The sequence below is a fragment of the Typopeltis vanoorti genome, chromosome 15 (genome assembly GCF_054136105.1).
Source record: "Typopeltis vanoorti isolate ZY-2024b chromosome 15, IOZ_Tvanoo_1.0, whole genome shotgun sequence".
NCBI lineage: Eukaryota > Metazoa > Arthropoda > Arachnida > Uropygi > Thelyphonidae > Typopeltis > Typopeltis vanoorti.
In genome coordinates, this window is record NC_143563.1 from 81,849,030 (window position 1) to 81,873,317 (window position 24,288).

The 24,288-nt window shown below is 37.4% G+C and overlaps 1 protein-coding gene across 4 annotated transcripts in view; it reads left to right on the forward strand.

Annotated features, from left to right (window-relative positions):
- LOC150098931 (cytoplasmic aconitate hydratase-like) overlaps window positions 1-24,288 on the forward strand; it is a 373,379-nt gene that overhangs the window by 317,845 nt on the left and 31,246 nt on the right. For all 4 annotated transcript variants that reach the window (XM_090405009.1, XM_090405006.1, XM_090405010.1 and 1 more), the window contains 2 exons: window positions 7,145-7,287; window positions 13,160-13,307. In XM_090405009.1, coding sequence (XP_090261135.1) covers window positions 7,145-7,287; window positions 13,160-13,307 — 291 coding nt within the window. The remainder of the gene's footprint in view (window positions 1-7,144; window positions 7,288-13,159; window positions 13,308-24,288) is intronic.

The window sequence follows — 24,288 nt, forward strand, 5'->3', positions numbered from 1 at the left end:
AAATTCACTGTTTGTGCAGCATTTGTTATATTTTGTTCATGTGGGATATTCCGGGCAAATCTGCATGTCAGAACATTTTAAAGATGTCAAAAGGAAGCATGATCTCTTCAGTTTTTCACACAACCGATAAAGGCCACCCAATACTCTTGCAAAAAAATAGAAATGCTTCATGTTGAACATAACTGTTTTGTAAGACAATTTAAAGAAGCTTCTGAAATGCTTACACTCTCTCTCACTTATTGCAATATTAACCAAGGCATGAACTTACATTAAGTTTGATCGTCAAATACTTCACATTTATATACCTTGGTTATGATATGCATCATAACCAAATATGTTGTATGTGACAGTACCAGCTAGTACACTTGCTTTCACTTATTTGTTTAATTTATTATTATGCTTATTCAAGACCTCCATGGCAGTCAAAAGACACATTGTGGGAGGCCCATCTTAGACAATACAAAGTCTATTATAACTTTCCTTTAAAGCAATTCACCATCCACACATTCATCAGACAATGAATAATGAATTCCATAGCCACCCTCCATGCATAAAAGCCACTTCTCACCCTCTTACTCACCACTTCCTTTTGCAATTTCCAGAGTTTTCATTGCCGTATTATTTTTTTATTGCTTATTGTGTTACACTATACATTTCTGGCTGTTTTCTTTTTATTTTATAAGCACACTTCTAATGAAGTTTACTTTTTTGCACACAATACTAGTTAAGTTATTTTGTGTTTAATAAATTTTTTTATAAATTCAACTTTCCAAGAAATTATATTCTTGTTTAATCCTTTATCTGTGCATAAGCAGTGCATGAAATATCTTCGCCACTTGTATATAGAGGCTGATGACTTCACATCAGTTACCTTAATGAATATGTATAATATTATGAACTTTCAAGCTGTATGTAAGTTGTAATTCAGCAGTTTATATATATACAGGGTGTTTCAAAAAGAATGTCCCGATTTGAAAATTGTATATCTCTATAACCACGAACCACAAATAAATGCGACTTGTACCATGTGAACGGCCTTGGCCCAGAGTTTGATACAAAAAAAAAAAAAAAAAAAAAAAAAAAAAAAGATTTTTGTGCTAATCTGTTAGAGGACATGGAGGACGACACCTTCCTACAAAGGTTGATTTTTAGTAATGTAGCAACCTTTCACCTAAGCAGTAAAGTTTCGCGCCACAATGTTTGCATATGGGGACTTGAGAATCCACATGAAATTGTACAACATGAACATGATTCACCAAAACTTAATGTTTTTTGCGCGGTTTCTGTTAGAAAGGTTTATGGCCCTGTCTTTTTTGAGGAAAACACTGTTACAGGAAACTCCTGTCTTGAAATGCTGCAGGACTGGCTATTTCCACAGCTGAATGAAGAATCTGAAGATTACATTTTTCAGCAAGAGGAGCACCGCCACATTGGAACCTCCAAGTTTGTCGGTTTCTAAACAAAACATTGCCTCAGCATTGGATTGGATGCATGGGACCCCACGACTTGGCATTACACTCTTGGCCTCCAAAATCTCCAGACATCACACCTTGTGACTTCTTTTTATGGGGATATGTAAAAGACTGTGTTTATGTTCCTCCATTACCCGCTGACTTGGATGAGCTGAGAACCAGAATCACAGCTGCAGTAAATTCTGTGACAGAAGACACTCTCAGGAGCGTTTGGGATGAATTCAACTATCTGCTTGATGTTGTCCGTGCAACAGGTGGAGGGCACATTGAGCATTTGTAATTGTGGTGAGTGAAACTTTAAGCCTTGCTTCATACTTGGTAATTTATTTTGTAACTGTACCACATTTTCATTATTAAATATAATTATTTGAAATCGGGTCATTCTTTTTGAAATGCCCTGTATATATATATATATATATATATATATATATATATATATATCATCTATGAGTCCAATAGCTTGCCTCTGGACAGTGTCAAGGATTATAAGGTAAGTTTTAGGTTCACCACCCAAGACGTGTGAGGAGTATTCTAAACATGGGTGGATTTGAGATTTAGTTTGGTTTGTGTAAAATAGGTTCTTGAATGTCAAGTGTCATGGATGCTGAGGAGGCTCTTCATGTAATGTATTTATTCCATGAAAGACTGGAGGTAAACATTAGACCAAGCAGAGAGATCTCATCTTGTCTAGTGATCGTCTTTGGCACTACAGCCCCATGTAGGGCCTTGGCCTCCCATTTTTGGGTTTCATAACTCCTTATGAGGTGGGGTTGTTACCCCCACTCTCAACTATGTGTAATTGTCTGTGAAGCGTTGTGTTCTTAAGACCAGTTTGCCTGCTTTGCGGGAGGAAAAACCCCAGATAAACTGGGGAGGAAAACCCTGCTGTCCATACCCACGACTAGCTAACTTAGCTATGTCTGAGAAAGATCCTTAGCTCCTCATGTCAGTGACAAGAATCAAACGCAGGACACTCCTTTCCCAGGCATATGGTTGCAGAGCATGTAACCACTTGGCTTACTGCATGGACTAGTGATTTGTGGGTTACTGAGGGTAAAAGTGAGTGACCCGAGATCTCTTTTGAAAGAAAATGCAGACTGTTTTGGTGGCATTGTACATGACAGGGTTGTCCTCGCCTCCATTGAGGATAGCATGAAGAACAATGTTTAAGGCACTAGTTGTAGATGATCTTATAGTCTGGGATGTCAGAGTACTACATGGTTTGTCGAATGAGTAGGATGAGTGAAAAGTACTCTCATCAACAAATGTGGGTAAGATTAGTAGTGATTGCAAGTAGAATAGAGCCTTAAGGCACTCAAGCATTGAAGGTGAAGCTTGAAGAGAGGAAGCCATCTACCATGGCTTGCAGAAAACAATCATAGAGAAGTCTGGCTGCCCAATTACAGAGGATGGCAAATTGTTAAGCAGGCCACGTTTCCACACAGGGTCAAGGGCGACAGCACAAGTTTCTTCTATGGCACGTGCCTAGTGGTGGGTGATTGAGCTACAAGATCAGCTGTCGATCTTCAATGGCAGAATCCATACTGCTTGTTACTGCTTAATTTTTGGGCCTCTAACTAGTGGAGGAATTGGCTATTGATGACTTTCTCCATTATTTTTGGAGAGAATTAAGCTTATGGCAATTGGTTTGTTTTGTTAGTTTGATGATTGACTTCCATCACCCTTTTTTTAAGACTAGGATGGATATGAGATTGCTTCTATGCATTGGGATTACTACCAGATATGTATAGTAGATTGTAGAGAAGCAGGATGGGTATTCTGAAGCACAGTGTTAGAGAACAGTTGGAGAGGTGCTTTCAGGACGACTTTTTTTTAGTATCCAAGTTTTTTAGTAGTTTCCTGATTTCTTTTTGTTGAAAAACTAAAGGAGGTATGGGACTTGGAATCCAATGTGGTGGGTGATTACTTTCATGCACTCCACTTCAATCCTTCCTTACCTATCTACTTACTCTTCTGCTCTTCCACATCATATATTTATGTAGACTAGTTGTCACTAGTTAGTCTAGTTAACACCTAATTCCAAAGATGGGTTCTTTACTTTTCATCTGGTTAAATGACACCTAAACCACTATGTATCAACACAAATGAATTCTTCATCTGTACTTATTAGCAATGATTCAGTTTTTTTCTACATGGAACACAATAATATTAACTTTGTTTGAATGAATGCAAATGCACACCAAGGTAATAGTTTTCTCAAGCTGAAAATAAGAAAGACTTGGGCATTGATATGTAGCATTTACTGAGAAGCATATGTAGCCCAATACTCATTGCCTCATTTCACAGATAAGTATCCAAAAAAATAATAATAATAAAATCCTTTCCAAAAATGTTCAGTGTACCCTCCTGTCAGCAAAATAACTTCTTGTCTGCAGGTGAGATGCTGTTTCCCCCCCCCCCCCCCCCCAACACACACACACACACACACACACTTAGGATTAGCAGGTTCTTCTGCGTGATAGCATGTAATGTTATTGCTTTGTATTTTAACAAGCATTTCTCTATAATTACAATACTAGTTGTAAATTAAGTTGCAAATGGATTGCTAGCATTTTAAGGTGTTCTGGATATCATAGTATTTGTTGAGCATGTTCACACAGGCATCATCTTGCATATGCTAAAATTGGATAGCCAAGGAGTAACAATCAGAGAGGTTATAGCTTAGGTGGAGTAGATTGTGGACAGTTTCTGTCAATTCAGTAATTCTTCTCTCAAGTTCACCATAACATCTAAAAATGTTTTCTTATTTGTTCCAGATTACTGGGTGAGTGATAGAATCCATTGTCAGGGTTAGCAGAATTAAGAACGTGATTAGATAGAGCAGTGGTTCTAGTCCTGCCATATGTGATGTCTGGAAAAAATCAGAAAACATTTTTAGATACTTTCTCTCAGAAATTTCTCTCAATCTGGTCCACCTTAATGCTAACCTAAGCTATAACGACTCTGATTGTTACTCCTCAGCTATAAAAATTTGACGTATACAAGATAATGCCTGCATGAATGTGCTGAACAGTACTGTGGTATCCAAAATGCCTTCAAATGTCAGCAGTGTTCAAATTAATTTATAGTTGTTGTTCTCTTGTAATAGAATTTTGTATTTCTCTTGTCATGTTATGAACCTGATGAAGTCTTCTAAGAAGACAAAACTAGTTGTGTGGTCATATAATAGTTTTGTCATTTCTCAACTTTTAGTCATTTAAGTTTATATATATATATATTTACACATACACACACTATATACCAATGATTGTCCAGGCACTTTAGCAATTTACAATTGATATCAGCAGGTGAACCCTAATACCGGGTATGTCCACCTTTGGCTTTGATCACCTCATGCACCTTTTGAGGGAGGCTTTCTACCAATGTACAGCACACATCAGGTGGAATTTGTCACCATTCCTCCATCAAAGCAGCACTGAGTTCAGCGACAGATCGAGGATGTGCTGCTCTGGACCTCAATCACCACTCCAGGACTCTGCATAGGCCAAGGCAGTTGTTTAACACCATCTCTTCATACCATTCCATAAAAGCTGCAGCTTTGTGGCATGGGGCATTGTCGTCTTGATAGTAACACAGGTCTGTTCCATGAAAATTCCAGTGTAGGCAGCACCTGATTATCCGGAATATCAAAGTACTGAGCTGCCTTCATGGAACCATGGACAACAACTAGTGGTCCCACTTCAAACCAGCTGAATGCACCTCGCACTATTACTCCTCCACGACCAAACTTTACAGTGGATAAAACACACTGTGGTAACAAGCATTCACTAGGCTGCTTCCACACCCTACCATCAGACTGGAAACAAGTGAATCTTGATTCATCGCTCCAGAGTACCATTTTTCCACTGATCAATTGTCCAATTCACACGCTCGTTTCCCCATGCCAGACAAGCCACCATGTTCGTTGTTGTGCTGTTTGGCTTGTGCACTGCTTGTCTTCCGTGGAAACCCAGTAAATGGAGTTCTTTTCGTACAGTATTAGTGCTCACCATGGTTTTACTGGTGCTCTGAAACTCATCACAGATGGTCTGTGCTGATTGTAACCGGATTTTGTGTGCCACCCCTTTTAACACCCTCTTGTCTATGTCAGGCATTTTCGTCGGCCACCTCGGGTGTTTTCCTGCACTAGTGATGCCAGAACGTCTCCATTTGTTGATAACATCACCAACCATTGATTTTGGATGCTCCAGTTGAGTGGCAATGTCACAAATGTGACAACCCAGTTGTTAATGTGTTATTAACAAACCTGGAATGTTCCATAACTTCAAATAACAGGGGTGTCAGGACAATTATTGGTAAATACTATGTGTGTGTGTGTGTGTGTGTGTGTGTGTGTGTGTGTGTGTGTGTGTGTGTATGTATATATATATATATATAGGTAACTCTCATTATATGCGCTTAGGTTATCTGCATTTTTGCATATACATGGTTTTATTTCAGTATATAAGGACTGTCACTATTTCCTGTCCAAGGTGTGAAAGCTTATTGGTTCAGATAAAAACAATTCCAAACAAACCAATAAGCTGCACATGCAGCTTATTGGTTTGTTTGGAATTGTTTTTATCTGAATAACTTCTGCATCCTTTGAGCAAAATCTCTGGCAAGAGAAAAAAAAGGAAACTAAGACTGAAAAGAAGAATTTGAGTAAAGACCATGTGAAGAAAAGGCCAAGTAAATCCCATTCTTTAGAGGTGAAGTTGGAAGTTCTGAATCACTTTGATAGATGTGAACGTAGCATTGATATTTTCAAAGGACCACAAGACTGTGTGATTCTAAGTTGAGAACCATTTGTTATCCACGCATTTGTTATAATGCTGATACAGTTCTTAAGAGCACTCACTTGTCCATGAATCTCACATAACCAGAGTATCTTCGTCTTGATCTTATACCAGTGTGAAAATGAAAAGATGGTGGATCAAGCATCAGAACAAACAGAACATGCCTTTGTCTGGAGTGATCATACAAGAGAGTGATAAAAGTTCGTATGAAGATCTGATGAAAGATGAAAAGCAACTGATGCCCCTTTGCTGCAAGTTATGGGTGATTCAACTACTATAAAATTCTCTAGGTATTATACGACAATCTCAGCATGACTGAAGAAGTTACAGCTGCAGATCATGTTGCCACTGAAGGATTTCATGATCTCTTCAAAACAAACGCAAACATAGGAGGAGGTTACAATCAGAAGTTTAAAACTGCAAGTCAGGTTTCCTTTGAGAAATTCTTGTGAAAGCAGCCTTCAACCTCCTATGAGACTTCAGCTTCCCTTCAACATCAGCATGACAAAGAAGATATGATTACGATGTATTAATTGTGAAATCAAATGGTTGTTTGTTTTATACACACTGAATATTTTATTTACTGCTCTTATGCTTTAATATTTATGACAAATAGGTACATTTTTCAATTAAATTAATCTTGAAAGATTAGAATTTCACTCATTTGGGAACACTACTTCTTTTATCCCATGTTATAAGCCTCTTGTTTTATACATTTTTGATATACATGACAATTCTTGAGAACTCAACCCCTACATATAATGAGAGTTACCTGTACACACACACATTATCTGTTATAATATTTAATACAAAATTTACTGTTTTTTAAATATGTCTGCATTTTAAACTAATTCTTAATGTTTTGATACATAGACAAAAGAACTTCCTCCCTCATTAGAGATTAAAGATGCTAGAGTACTTGTGTTCTTAGGCGATTCTGTAACAACAGATCATATCTCCCCTGCTGGAAGCATTTCTCGTAATAGCCCTGCTGCACGTTATCTAGCTAGTTATGGGTAAGATATTATCTTGAGAAAAATACTTATAAGTGATGAAATAAATTATTCAAGACTGTAACAAATTCACTCACTATAATTAGCTACTGTAGAGTCCCAACCAAAGCTCTATAGGTATAATGCTTTTCTAAAGAAAATTTGCTAACAAATAATTCCTGTTTTTCTTAAGAATTTGCTTATGGTGAGTTACCTGTATTTATATAATCAGATGGTACAGCAAAGGATTATAATGTTGAAAGAAATAAAATTCATATGTCCAGTGAGACAGGTATGCAAATTATAAATGCAGGAGTTATAAATGTTATAATCAATGAACTGCATAACCCATCACTTTGTGTAAGTATTCAACATTTAATCCATATGAAAACAGCACAAAAAAAGCCCAATCATGTACATTGAAGGAGATTTCCTGTGAACTTCACTAACAGTTTAGTCTTTGGCCATGTTTCTGCTTACAGAGAATGAATGCAACTGCTACAGGAGGCCATAATAGATGATTATAGACCATAACTTTCTAGGTAGTTTGAAGCTAGTTTTTGAAAAACTTGAATAAATATTTAGAGAGAAGGTATGAGGGAGGTCTTATGTCATATACTACTAAATATATTTAAAGTATCCGCATTGGTAATGTAATCCTTAGGAAGACATATAGAAATGTTAAATATTATTGTTATTAAGAGAGACCTCCATGGAGTGAGGAACTCATCAAGGGAGGCCATATTATTTGTACCAGCTGTCATACCTATTCTTGAATTCATTCACACTACTTGCACACACAACATCCAAAGGTAATCCATTCCAATCGTGCACTACCTATGAGAAAAAAAAATCCAACTCTAACCCCCTTCTTGACAGCATTCATTCTCAACTTCCATGAATGCCCTCATGTCCTTTCCCTGCCCTCCATAAAATGAAAAATTCCATCTACTTAAATTTTGTATAGCCCGTTCAGAAGTTTGTAAGCCTCAATCATTTCACCTCTCTTTCTCCAGTTTGCTAGTGTCTGCAGCTTACAAATTTTCAATATCTTCATAATCTGCATTCCACAATCCTGATATATTTTTGACACTCTCCTTTGCAAGCTCTCCACTATATCAGAATCATCATGGAAACCAGGAGACCAGATCTGCACACAATAGTCCAAGTTGTTTCAGCATTGCCATTATTCTCTGAGTTGTATTTACAATTTTTGCTGTATGACCCTTGAACTTCAACTTCCTGTCTACTAAAACTCCAAGATCCCTAGCCTCATCAGTTTCTTCAGGCATAATCCCACAATATTAATATGACATTGGATATCTAGCCACACCAAAGTGCATGACTTGACATTTATTAACATTGAAATGACAGCCATTTTCACATGCCCATAGTTCCAGTTTATTCAAATCATTCTGCAAGTCTGCATATCAGTAGCACTCCTGATTATCCTACATATCTTTGCATCATCAAATAGCTGTCTGTCACATGTCAAATCCTTCCCAATGTCATTAATATACAGATTGAATAACAATGGACCAAGGACTAATCCTTGAGGCACACTACTGGATTACCTTGAATCTTGCAGATTCACCCCCCCCACCACCATACCACTTTTTGATATCTGTCAGTTAGCCATCCTCTTATTCATGCCAATAGTTTATAATCCAATCCCATATTCTCCAATTTATGCAACAGTCTTCCATGTCAAAAGCCTTAGCAAAATCCCAATGTATCATGGTGTATCCATTCCCCCCCCCCTTGTCTAACTCAGAAGTAACATTATTATAGAACGTGAGCAAGTTGCTAAAACTTGACCTTCCTTTAGTAAACCCATTCTGTTCATTGCAAAGTAGAAATTCTCTGTCAACCCATTTCTGAATGCAAGCCCTAACCAACCTTTCCAAAATCTTCACCACCACCACCACTCCTGAGATACCAATTGGTCAATATTTGGATACATTGATCTTTGCACCACCCTTGTGCAATGGGATTATCATACATTCTTTCCACTCCTGTGGAATCTTCTCTGTTCGGAGAGTCAAATTATATAGCCTGGTCAAGGGAATAACCAGATCAGCTGAACACTGTTTTAGCATCTGTGCTGATATCCCATTAGTTCCTATTGCAGAATTCTTATTCAGATTGTGCAACAGCTCTAGGACTTCCTCCTCATCCACATGCATTTTCTCATACAGTGAAGAGGTAGCAGTGAGTACAGTGTTGCATGTACCAGATTGATAGCTTTTAGCAAAATGGCTATTCATTAGTTGAACAATCACTTCTGCATCAGGTACCTGCATACTATCTGCATTCAGTAGAGTTATTCTTTCAAATTCATTCTTACTTTTACTTGCAGAGGTAGTTTGTTTTCATACTCGGACTTAGCTTTCTGTACAAATTCTTGTTATTCTTCTGGCCTGCTGCTTATAATTATCATAACTGACATCATCCTTATGCATATGAAGTATTTTTTAAGCACTTCCCATGCACTGTCGATATCCTTTCCATCCAGTAACTGATACCATGGCACAGAACCCAGCATACTCCTCAGGTGGTCATAATTTCCTGTTTTGTAGTTCAGCATGTGTAACCTCTTTGGAATGGAACATTCATGAACTCACTTCCCAAGTGAGTACCACATGATCACTGTCACCACCCAGAGGGAAAATAGTTATATCTTTAACTGAAATCCTTCTTCATATGCTGCTTGAAGAAGTTGTCTTTCAACAGCTCACTAAATTCAGTTTCATTCTTTTCATGCAATTTTATAGCTACCTAATCAATGTTTGGATAATTAAAGTCCCCAATTATGATTACTCTATTTGCACCATATCATATTTATTTGGTGATGTGTTTCTTCGTCACTAACAACCAATCCACCAGGTCTGTAACAACACCTCACTGTATACCTTAATCTTGTTGGACTCCACCTCACACCAGATGGCTTCAAATTCACTGCCGCATGAAAAATTGTTACTAGTATTGCAGTCATAGGTCTCAACTCTAACTGGATTCAAGATATTTGATATCATTAGCAGCACACACACCCCTCCTCTCCTATCTTGTCTATCCTTCATAAAAACACTATACTCTTTGCACTCAATAACAGTTAGTACATCTGCTTCTGATTGCCAAGTCTCACGAATGCCTATAACATGAGGTCTCAGTATATTAACCAACACAACAAACTCTAGTGCTTTGTTTCTGATACTCCTAGCATTCGTGTACAGACATAATTAATTACCTTTTTATGTTGAGCCCATACACAAGGGGTTGGTTGATCAACCTATAGTACATTAGTACCATATATGGGTAGTAGGTTGGGAAAGGAAAAACTTGTTTATATCTGATTTAAAAGGCTGTATATTGTACTCCTTTGGAAATACATCAGGGTGGAAAAATGTTCCACAGTATAGCAGTAGCAGGATGGAGGAGGAAAAGAAACTTGTTCTGTGGGTTTCAAGGTGTACTGTGAAAGGATGTTGGGCAGCAGCTCTACATGTTTCAATGGACTGATTACTGAGTGGGGGGATTATTGATGCTATTTCAAATGAACATTTGCTGTGGAAATATTTATAGAATACACACAAGTTGGGCAGATTTGTATAAGGTTAACTGCTGTTCATTGGTGAAGTACTGCAGTTAATGCAGAAACCAAATGAGTGAAGTTAATGCACAGACCAAATGTCTGTGTGATAGTGGGGGGGAAGTAAGTTGGTAAGAGATGGGTCATTCATCATTCTAACTGCTTTCCTCTGTATATTGAGTCAAGCATTTTGAGGGAACTTTTAGTAGCCCACTCCAAATATGAGAGCAATTTGATAGTTGGGCAGATTTGTATAAGGTTAACTGCTGTTCACTGGTGAAGTAATGTGTTGAGCAAAAGAGAAATTCTAGTTTTTTGGAAGCTTAAGATGCAATGGTTGTAATGTGTTTATGCCAAGGAGAAGTTTGATGTCAAAATAATTCCAAGAAGAGAAATCTCATTTTGATTGGAAATTTTAGTGTTATCAAAAATAATACTGTTTTTTTTTTTTTTTTTTTGTAAGAAATAAGACAGAACTGGATTTTACTAGTATGGAAATTGACAAGGTTATCTGAGCCCATTGGAGGGATGGCTTGAAGATTAGAATTGAGGGCAGTGGTGGTTGATGTTCTGTAGGTTGAGGTGATTTGTGTAGAGAAAAATTTATCAAAATAAGGGATTAGTGCAATGTGCTCTCATTTGCAAAACTGTGTATTGGGTCGGGGGGGGTCAACTAAAGTAGGTCATTGATTTACAGAAGGAAGAGGGTTGGTGAGAGAACAGAATCTTGTGGAACACTGGCATTAGTTTGGTGGTGAGAGGATAAGAAACTGTCTACCATCACACATAGTGTGCATCCAGACAGAAAGCTGGCAGTCTAAATGATGGAAGTTTGCTTAGCTAGCCTTTGTGCCAGGCCTGGTCAAAAGCTTTGGAAATATCAAGTGCAACCACTTGGGATTTACCAAATTTCTCCATGGCATTTGTTCAGAGATGGGTGATATATAAAAGAGTAGGTCTCCTGTTGGTTGGCAGTGATGGAATCCATACTAGTGGTCGCTTAATAGCTGGGTGCCTTCAAGGTAGTGTAGGAATTGGGAATTGATGGTTTTCTCCATCACTTGAGATAGGAGTGAGGTGAGATAGGGCATAATTTGTTGCCCTTATTGGGAATTGGTTGAATATAGGCCAATTTCCAGGCTGTGGGATAGATACCAGTGGAGTAAGAGAGTATGTTCAGGCAGCATAGGATATGAATCAATTCTGGTGCGCCAACCTTCAGGACAATTGGAGGAATGCTATTGAGGCCAGGAGACTTTTTTGTGTCTAATTTAGACGATAGGTTTCTGATCTCTTTATAGCAAAAGGATGTAGGGGACATTGTATGTTGGGCAGCTTTAATGGTTGTGGGGCATTTATCATTGTCAGTTATGCATGCATTTGAGGCAGTGTGAAGCCAGGATATTGGCTTCACACTTGAGTGATGATGATGCAATAGAGCCATCTGGATATGATAGGGGTGGGAATAGTGTTGGACAAAAGTTAACAAAAAAGTTACAACTTGCATCCTTAGAACATCAGCCCAACAGCCAAGACAACCCAATTTAGCCCACTAAGGGGAATCTTTAGGACTCTATGACCAATGCCAGTTGCCTGCTTTGGCCTCATTTGCTTGTTGTTAGTGCCTGCGTGCACATATCATAGGTTTATGTTCCCAGAAGATGGCAATGTAACATTGCCTAAATATTGGACAGTCTTGAACTTTGATGTTTAGTTGAGATGTGTTCCAGAATGTTTCGATAGCTGACTTTGCACTGTTTGCTCTGTTTCCCGTGAAAACAACAGGAACCTTGTGTAACCAGGAAACACTCCACCCAGCATGAAATTCTGTGATGTTGTGCCATCATTTTACATCATGGTTTAAGTCAATAAGAATACAATTTGGTTGGCTAAATCGCAAACTGCCATCCCAACCTCGTTTGTTCAGTGTCCAGGTAGATACCTAACAGGGTGCACTAGGAGAAGGTGAGGTTGGACATTAGTCCAACTCACCTTCTCCTAGTGCTGAAGATTTCTTCAGCACTAGGAGAAGTGCAAGAAACATCGATTTTATTAATTACAACAAAATGAACAAAAGCATCAGGTAAAATAATATTTATCAGAAAAATTGCACTTTAAAACCTACTTGTACAGTTTTTAAAAAGTTATAAATGTTCGAATTTAATTTTTGTTAAAAACATACTTAACTTTATCAGAAATTGCAATGATGATGATAATAATAACAATATTACTATATATTTATGAATCAATTAGTTAAAAAATAATAATAAAATATCTCTTCAGTTAAAAAAAAAATGTTTCTTTCAGTCTTACACCACGAGAATTCAATTCTTATGGTGCTCGACGAGGAAATGATGCTATTATGGCACGAGGTACTTTTGCTAATATTCGTCTTGTAAATAAATTTTTGGATAAAGCTGGCCCTAGGACAGTGCACATTCCTTCAGGTGATGAGGTAAGATTTTATAATTATTATACTATCATTATTAAAAAAAACTGCATTTGTTGTTTGAGCATGTTTTTTTTTTTAATAAATAGTAAATATGCTCTATTTTGATTAAAGCATTTAGTTTTTATCAGTCATTTGTATGTTGTTGAGAAAAGAGACACCATTGTAGTATATCTTGAGTAGTTGAACAGCTGTATTCTACAAAATTTACTTTGTATTTAATTGTGCAGTTGTTCTCTCATAGGACAACGGAAAACTTTGGAACTCGGTTAATAAACATCATTTATTTATAAAATAGTTCATTTAGTGTTGTTAATACCATTAAAATAAGTTATAATGTCCAACACCTAAGCTTGTCTATTAGATTGAAGACTGGAACATTTTGGATTCATTCGATATATGAGTTTTGCAGACTCTGTGGTCTGATTCTTCAGGATTATAACAAAAAAAATAGGCTTAAAAAAGATGTTATATATAAACTTTTTTTGAGTGGTGATTTGTATGACACTCAAAAGACAATCCATTGCATAAGCTTTTTTTTTTTAATATCCACAATTTTTTTTAATATCTGGTTTAGTCCCCTGGGTTTCTTGGGGATGTAGAGAGGATTCAAAGGCGAGTGGCCTGTGGAATGTTCCCTATGAGCATAGATGGAAGGTGTGTGGATTGCAGAAGTTAATTGATAGGAGAAAAAGTGGAGATACGATAAAAACATTTAAGTTGCTTAAAGGATTTTATAGGATAGATGTAGGGGGAAATGTTTCAGCACTTGGCTAGAGGGACCAGGTGTGGTTAGTAGGGGTGTGAGGACTAGATTTTTTGCTTTGAGAGTGGTGAATGAGTGGAATAGGTAGTCACAGTCAGTTGTGAGTGCTTTGTTAATGGGTTCAAGGAGAGGTATGATGGATTGTGTGGATAGATTGGGTCCCCCCCCCCCCCCGATGAGTCTTCAGACACCATGGAAGAGTGCCCGTATAATATAATAATAACAATAATAATAATAATCTATTGATCTTCAGTATCTCTGGAGTGGTTGTGAAGATTTTATTATTATTATTACGGGTATCTCCATGGAGTCAGCAGACTCATCGCAGGAGATCCAAACTAGCAAAACGATATCTATCATATCTCTTCTTGAATTCATTTACAGACGAAGAGCTCACAACTGAGTCAGGCAATGAATTCCACTCATTCACCACCCTCCAGGCAAAAAACCTCGTTCTCACACCCTTGTTAACCACACTTTTCTTTGATTTCCAGGGATGACCTCTTGTTCTTCCATCACTATCACACAGCTGAAATATTTCCCCTGCATCAATCTTATAAAAACCTTTTAGTAATTTAAATGTTTCTATCATATCCCCTCTTCTCTGCCTATCAGCCAACCTCTGCAATCCACAAGCTCTCAATCTATCAGTGTAGGGAGCATTTTTTTACATCACTCACCAACTTAGTCACTCTCTTCTGAACCCTCTCCACAGCCTCCTCATCTCCAAGGAATACAGGTGACCAAACCTGAGCACAGTAATCCAAATGTGGAATTATCAACGCTTTATAAAGGGGAATAATAACCTCTTTATCTCTGGATGTTAGTGTGTTCCTCAATAACCACGTAATCCTATGTGTAATCTTGGACACCTTAGTAATGTGTCCCCTGAACTTCATCTCCCTATCCACCAACACCCCTAAGTCCCTAGTCTCATCAATCTCTTGGAGTACTGTTCCATCAATGTAGTACACAGCCGGTAATCTTTTAATCCCAAAATGCATAACCTTACACTTTTCCATGTTGAACTGACATCCATTACTCTTTGCCCATTTTACCAGCTTATTTAAATCATCCTGCAAACCCTCAACATCAACTTGATTTTTTATTGTGCTACCCAACTTTGCATCATCAGTAAACAACTGAATATTTCCCTATATCATTTATGTACAAATTAAACAACAATGGCCCAAGCACAGAGCCCTGAGGCACACCACTGGTCACCTGCCTCATCCTGGACTCCGCTCCTCCATACATCACCCTCTGGTATCTCTCCCTGAGCCATTCTCCTATCCATATCACCAGTTTAGTATCCATTCCCATCTGCTCCAATTTGTGTAACAGTGTTCCATGGGAGTATCCTATCAAAAGCCTTAGCAAAATCCAGAAGTACCACTGTGTAGCCATTTCCTTTGTCCAACTCAGATGGCATTCCATTATAAAAAGTTAATAGATTGCTAAGGCAAGATCTACCTTTAACAAAACCATGTTGACCCCCTATAGAGTATCATATCCTGATCCACCCATTCTTGAATTTCATCTTTTACCAACTTTTCCAATACTTTTACTACCACTCCCGAGATGGTGATTGGTCTGTAATTAACTATAGTTTTAGAGCCACCTTTATGCAAAGGAACTACTTTGCCTTCCTTCCACTCCCTAGGGACCATACCAGAGTTCAAAAGCATCAATACACTATTGATACTTTTAGAAAAGATAACTCACATACATAAATGCAGTGACAGACAAGCTGTGCTTTTCAAGGAATAGCATAGGTTTAATAAAGAGAGGTCATATTTGAGCAATTTGTTCATATTTTATAATAATGTTACAGTTGAGTTGGATAAAGGAAATGGATACACTGTTGATACTTCTGTACTTCGTCAAGGCATTTGATGGGATAGGATACCACATGAAAAGATGTTACATAAAGTGGAGAATAATATGGAATTGGAATATAAACTATTGACTTGAATAAGTGGGTGGTAGATATTAGAAAGTCATACATGGGGGAGGGTTCTGCCAGATTCAAGGTGACTAGTGGTATACCCAGAGATCAGCATTGGACCATCGTTGTTCAGTCTGTATATTAATCATATTGGTAAGAACCTTCCAGGAAATACTCTGTTGTTTGCTGATGATGTAAAAATAGGTAGGAGAATTAGTGATGCTGCTTATATCCATTTGAATAGACTGGAAGTGTGGACAAATGATAATTGTCATCAGTTCAGTGTTAGTAAGTGTAAAGTTATGCATTTTGGCATGATGAAATTCCCAGTGGCATATTATTTTGATGGGAGCATTCTTGGAGAAACTGATTAGACTGGGGATCTTGATATTATGATGGATAGGAATTTGAAGTTCAAAGGACCCATAGCAAAATATTGTCAATACACCTCAAAGGATAATTGTGATGCTTAAATGAACATTATGGATAAGGAATTAATTTTTCTTCTTTATATGGTCTTGATATGATCATACTTGGGCTATTGTGCACATATTTGTTCTCTGAGTTCCAAAGGGATAAAGCGGCTATGAATAAGGTGAAAAGATAATATCAGGAGAATATAGATTACAAAGACAGATTGACAGCATGTGAACTGCAGACACTGGTAGACAGGAGAAAGCAAAATGTGCATGTAATAGAATATTGGTTGATGAAATTTTTCATTATGGAAGGTGGGGAAATGACAGAGGGCATCCATGAAAGTTTGTGTGTGGTTAAGAAGGGGGGGGGGGGTGAGAACTAGATTTTTCTGTCACAGAACAGTGAGAGGTACAGTTTGCCTGTTGAAAGTGGGGAGTGCATATACCCGTGATAAGTTCTTGACTCCCTGGAGATCTCTGATAATAATATGTATAATACATAGTGCCAGAGATGGAATTTCAGCAAGACTGCAAAAGTGATTAGTGACGAATGTGTTACATTTGTGTAATATGCTCTAAGATTCTGTATTTAAGGTAATCAAAAAAGTTCTTGTAGTTTTCAATATTGTTTGCTGCAATGACTTGTTTTATTTTGTAGTGGTTTGCAGAGTGCAATTGTTTGTGTGTGTGTTATAAGGCACAGATATGCATCAGTTAATCAGTGTGCTTTAACTTAGTGTGTACGCTTTTTTTTCCCTGAGACTTTGAACCCTTTTAAAATGTCAGTTGAACCTGGTGTAATTGGAGCTTGTTTGCTTTACGAATTTAAACTCAGTTCAAAGGCTTCAGAAGCATCTTGTAAGATATGTGTGACATTTGGAAAAGATGTGCTAACAGAATGTACTGTGCAGAAATGGTTTAAAAAATTTGTTTCTGGTGATGAATCGCTTGAAGATATACCACATTCAGAAAGACCCTCCATACATGCTGCTGTTGAAAATAATTCAAGATAACATGTCAAGAACTTTCGCAAAGGTTTAACGTGAGCGGTGAAACAATTCGTTCACACTTTCACAACTGTGCAAATCATGGAAGCTAAGCAAATGGGTCCCACTTGTATTATCAGATGACACTAAACTTCAAAGGTTATCAATTTGTTCTTCGCTTCGTTCATGTCATAAAATTGAGCCATTTTTGGTCATTGGTTGTCACCAAATGATCCAGTACTGCACACTTCAAAGGCACTGCTTCATCCCCAGAAGACTATGCTTTGTGTGTGTGTGGTGGACTGGAACTGTCCACTACAGGCTTCTTGCTGCAGGCCAAACAATTACAGCTGAGATCTACTCGATGCATCTTGAGCATGTGCAGGATGTGTCACTTCAGAAACAGTCAGGACTAGTTAATCTGAAGAAGGTGCTGTTCTCACAGGACAACACAAAACCTCAATACTCTCCTGACATTTCTCCAAGGCGATTATCACCTTTTTTTTTTTTTTTTTGGCACAAATCTGAAAACAAACCCCAACTCAACATCACCAGAGTTAAAGATCGGTACTATCAACGTAAGAAGCCTGAATGGCAAAGAAATGGAGCTAGCTGAGGAATTAGATAAGTACCAGATTGACATAATAGGGGTGACTGAAACAAAAAAGACCAAAACTGGTGAGATCTTTCTAAGCAATAAATACAAAATATTATATTCAGGCAATGACAATCAAGGAAAAGAAGAAGTAGCCATAGTATTCAACACAAAATACGAGGCTAATCTTCTTGAATGGCAGTCAGTCTCAAGTAGAGTAATGTGGGCAAATATGAGAATGGGAAACTGGACAATGAGACTTATTTGTGCCTATGGTCCCACAGAAGGTTCTACTAAGGTAGAAGTGAAGGAATTTTTTGACGCACTAGAAAAAGCAACTGACACAATGAAAAAGGAAAAGTTGGTCCTTGTTGGGGATCTAAATAGCAGAGTAGGAAATGATTGCGAGACATACAAAAATATTTTGGGAAAATTTGGAGAAAAGAGCAAAGCTAATAATAATGGCAAATATCTGTTGGATTTCTGCTCAGGACATGGACTGGTTATTACTAACACCATGTTCCAACATAAAAATGTGCACAAATTCACATGGAGAGAAGAGGCTAGGAATAAGAAAAGTCTCATTGACTATGTTATTGTTGATAGTGATGTTTTCTCCCTGGTGCAGGACACCAGAGTGTACAGAGGATTTGAAATTGGAAGTGATCACTATTTAGTCTTGAGCAGGATAAAATTGAATTTCATATTGAAAAGAATAACATGTAAGAAAGTTTTAAAGCGAATAAAAGTTGAGCAGCTCTCAGATGTGAACTGTAGACTAAAATACAGAAATATTATTGAAAAGAAAATGAAAGAGTTTGAGAACAGGAATCAAACCTTGGAGATTCAGTGGCAAACTCTGAAGGAAACATTGATTGATTCTGCCAGAGAGGCATGTGGTGAGGTTGTGTGCAAGGATAAAAAAATCAGAACTCCCTGGTGGACACAGGAAGTTCAAGAGGCAGTGAAGGAAAAGAAGAAAGCATATCAAAAGTTCCTGGCAAATAAGTCAGCTTTTACTCTTACAGAATACAGAGACAAATGTAAGAAAGCTAAACAGTGTGTAAAACTAGCTAAACAAAAGTTATGGGAGGACTTTGGCAAGAATATAGAAAATAAATATCAAGAAGGTGGCAAAATATTCTGGAGGTTGTTGAAGAAGCTAAGGAATGGAGGAAAGAGTGCTGTAAAAGGAGTTAGAGATGATAAAGGTGACATGAAAACAGGAGAAACAGATATCTTTGAAGTATGGAGTAATTACTTTGAAAAACTGCTAAATGAAACAAGCGGTGATGACAGCACAGTGATAAAAAACACTGACCAGGCATGCAGTCAGGAATACATATCCATACTTGAAGTAGAAAAAGCCATCAAAGGCTTGAAATGTGGAAAGGCAGCAGGAGTAGATGATATTCGACCAGAAATGCTGAAGTATGGTGGTATAAAAGTCTTACAGTGGCTGCACTGCATAGTTCAGAAAGCCTGGACAGAGGGACGAATTCCCGATGATTGGAGTAGAGTTCTAGTAGTACCCATATATAAAAAGGGAAATAAAACTGAATGTGAGAATTACAGAGGTATTTCCCTACTGAGTGTTCCTGGCAAGATCTATGCCAGTATACTTGAGAAACGGTTGAGAAGAATTGTGGAAGAGAAGCTTGGTGAAGAACAAGCTGGATTCAGGCCAAATAGAGGCTGTCAGGATCAGATCTTCACTTTACGACAAATAATCGAGAAAGCATGGGAATATAACAAAGATCTGTATTTAAGTTTTGTCGATTTGGAAAAGGCATATGACAAGGTGCCAAGAGAGAAGCTATTCAATACGCTGCAGTTATATGGTGTCAATGGGGCATTATATCAAGCAATACTTTGAGTTGTAAGTCAGCAGTTTGAATTGAAGGAAGTACTGGAAGATGTTTTAATGTCAAATCTGGTGTGAGACAAGGATGTACATTATCCCCTCTGTTATTCATTATCTATATGGATCACATTATGAAGGAAAGTGGTATTAAACCTGATATCAAAATTGGAGATGTTAATGTCAGCTCTTTGCTTTATGCGGATGATGTTATACTTCTAAATAAATCTGCTACAAGTCTGCAAGATTCTCTGACTAAATTGAATAGCTGTTGTAATAGATATGGTATGAAGGTCAGCAATAAAAAGACAAAGACAATGAAAATAGGCAGAATCATTGAAAATGTCAACTGTGTTGTGAATGGAGAACCTGTGGAACAAGTAAAACATTTCAGCTACTTAGGCACGATTTTTACTGAAGATGGTAAATTAAATACAGAAATAGACAACAGAATCAGCAAAGCTGGTATGGTGGGAAGTCAATTGAATAAATTCATATGGAATAAGAAAGAAATTAGTCGGAACACTAAATTAACTGTATACAAGACAGTGTTCAAACCAGTTTTAACTTATGGATCTGAGAGCTGGGTCAGAAGTAAAACACTTGACCAAAGACTAGAGACCGCAGATATGAGAGTCCTGAGAAAGATTAGAGGCATGAACAGATGGCATCAATGGCAATATCATATTAAAAATGAGGAGTATATTAGGAAAGAACTTGACATTGTCAGCATCCAGGAATGCATTAGCAGAGCTAATCTCAGGTGGTATAGTCACTTAAATAGAACGGGAGAGGAAAGATTAGCAAAACAAGTGTTCTCTGCCAGGTTAGGAGGAAAACGACCCAGAGGAAGACCAAGATAATATAGGTGGATTGATACGGTACAAAGTGCCTTAGACGATAGAAATATAAGATCTGATAATGTTGGAGTCTTGACAAGTAACAGACTGATTTGGAGGAAAATTGTAGATAGGTAGTTAGTAATGATGTAATTTTTTCATGTAGTACTGTCATATCCTGTACACCCCTTGAGGGTACATAGCAGGAATATGATGATGATGATGATTTTTTTTGGCACTAGACAATCATGTGAAATAGACAGTTCTGCAATAAAACAGAGATTGAGGCGGAAGTTGCTAGGTTTATTTTTTCTAAAAACAAAACGTTTTATGAAAGCAGAATTTACAAACTTGTATCTCTTTGCGAAAGAGTTTTATAGCACAGTAGTAGTTTTATTTTCATCTCTTCTATTGATATTTAATGGCCTCGATTTTTTCATCAAGTTGCTTCATGGCTGGTCAGTCGGTTATGGGAAGAAGAAGTGCTTATGGTAGGGAGTTGGTGAAAAAGTGGTTTGAATGTAAAGTGGTGGTGGGCAATAGATGGTGTTGGTGTAGTTGCAGTTCATTGTAGTTGGTGCATTGACTGATGGAGACAGAGAGTCGTAGAGTAGATGCTCCCCTTCGATGAGTCTTTGGACTCCCTGGAAGTGTCACGTAATAATAATAATAATGTCTACGGGGGGTTTGAATGGGTATCTACATCAGCACTTGCAGGTCTGTGCTGTACTATAGTACGCAGTACTGCATGAAAGGAAAAATTTTAAATAAAAACAACAGCAGAAAAGCTGCTGTGATTTTATTAGGCAGGAATATTTTGTGTTACTAATCAGCAAGATTTGTGTTTCAAAGATCACCTACTGTGTTCCTTAAAACACAATTATAACTCACTCTCACATGTTACCTGTGAAGAAATACTCAGCCAAATTAACCTTGAAAATCCAACTTAGAATAATTTTTAATCAGAAAATTATATCAGAATAGTCCAAAGGATCACTTGGATATTAAGAAACATGTGCTGACCAGTAGGGATAAAGAGGCTATTACTCCTCATGATAAGGTTTTGTAATACACATCTGGATTACTATGCACAAATTGGGTCACCTAAGTTTCTTAGGGCCAGGAAGTACTGGGGAGGTCCTAGGGATATTATAAAGACATTTTAGATCAAGAAATTTTTCTTTACAGGATAGAAAACAAGGAGTCATCCTGAAAGTCCAGTAAGAATGTGGTTAGTAAGAGAATGAAGACTAGATATTTTTCTTGGGGAATGATGAATTAGTGGAATGGGTTGCTAGAGATAGTTATGAGTACTCTGTCAATGAGTTTAAGGAGAGGCATTATAGGTGTTGTGAATATAATGGGTAGGGTGGACATATCCTACAATGCCTTCACCATGGAGATGTGCATATAGTGATAATACCAGTAATAGTAATATAAAATAAAATGATAAAGTATTTAAAACTGTTACTTAAGAAGATTATGTACTCCAGTTCATTTTCTGTAATAATCATTCCATTTTCATGATGTGATCAGATTAATAATAAACAATATTATCATAATTATTATTATTTGACACCTCCAGGGAGTCCAAAGACTCATCATCGAGAGAGTGTGCCAACAGCATCGAATGATTGGGCCCCCTTCCAACTACTAACCGCGCTCAAACTTACTTTTGAGTACCCAGCCTTTGCTGGTATATGTCATATGATATCTAGCACTTTTGAAACTTATATTACACTGAGCCTCCATAGCTCAGTCGGTTTTGACAATGCCCTTTGGTTGGAAAGAACTTGGGTTCAAATCCCGTCTAGGGCGCAAATGACCTTTATCAGGTGTTTTCAACTGAAGGTGAGTTAGCTGGTCTCTCAAACGGAGATTTTTTTTTTTTTTCCCCAGGAAACTTGGGTTTTGCATCCCTCAGAGCAGGCAAACCAGCCATTAGAATACATGCAATTAACATACATAATATATTCCCTTGTAGTCCTTGAGTTGTTGAAAGTTTTTTCACTCGGTTATACTATAAATTAAAGTTGCCAAGAAATTATATTTTTGGTTTCATCCTTTATCCAAGCATAAACAAACAAAGTTTGTTTATGCATGCGAAGTAATTTCAACAACTGGGCTACTTGTATATAGAGGCTGATGACTTCACACCAGTTACCTTAGTATATAAAGGTGTGACACCTTTTTGACTACTTCTATATGGAAATGTGACTTCTTCATTACTTCAACCTTGGTATCATTTCTGGGTCTGGTTCCCACTTGTGAGACCTCAATAAAGACCATAATCAGTCTGGATAGTGACCCTTCCCATAATGCACAGCATTATACATGTCCATAAGGATATGTTCATTGCATTATGGGATACTAAGATAATTGATGTGAAGTTATCAGCCTCTATATATGTTAAATTCCATACAAAGAAAGTTCTGAAACCTTGCTTCACCATCCAAATCTGAACAGAAATTATGGGCTGAAGTTTTTCTGTCCTATGGGAAATGGCTCTTCTTCACACATTCTGTAGTCTGTCATTTTTTTTTAGAATTAATAATTCACTTGTTGTTTCAGTTTATGCAGATACGACCTTAGCGTATTTTAGACTATGCCACTTGTTGGACGTTTATTTTCCACTTGGTTAGATATAATAAATTTAGTTTAATCCGTTATCCAAGTGTAAGCAAACAAGGTTTGTACCTGAAGTATCTTCAGGACTGAGGCAACTCATAGTAAAGGTGGACCAAGCTCTCATCACTCCTTGTCTCAGTATCTCCCATAATGCAAAAGCACATCTCCTTGCAGACATGTATAATGCTATTCATTAAGAGAACCTTTACTACGAGAACCTTCATTAAGAGAACCTTTACTGCCTCAGTCCTGAAGATACTTCAGGTGCAAACTTTGTTTGCTTACACTTGGATAAAGGATTAAACTAAATTTATTATAGCCTAACCAAGTGGAAAATAAACTTCCAACATCTTTCTCTAAATCCAGAGTAATTTAATAATAAGGTGGTACACCTTTTGGCGACTCGTATCAGTAAATATGATCTCTCCGTTGCTTCTGTCTTAGTATCACCACTTCTGGGTCTGGCTCCCACTAACGAGACCTCAATAAAGGTCAAAACCGGTCTGGGTAGTGGTCCTTCCCTTAATGCATACCATTATACAGGTCCGTAAGGAGATGCTGAGACAAGGAGTAATGAGAGCTTGGTTCCCTCTTACTACGAGTTGCCTCAGTCCTGAAGATACTTCAGGCGCAAACTTTGTTTGCTTACACTTGGATAAAGAATTAAACTAAATTTATTATAGACTATGCCACTCTTTGTAATGTCATTGCTGAGTCTTCTGGTTATCTCTGCTACTTGTCTAATTTGAAAGTCATACTGAAGATACTCTAGATACTAATGTAGTAAAAAAATTTTGCTAAAGTTATTCCATAGTTAGTAATTATTGATTTCATTATGCTGGTTAATGTTCCTATTTTTTGCTATATTTTCTGGGAAATTGGGATCCAAACATGAGATTTCGCCCAGTTACATGAGCAACCTAAAACTCAGCAGAACTGAAGTTG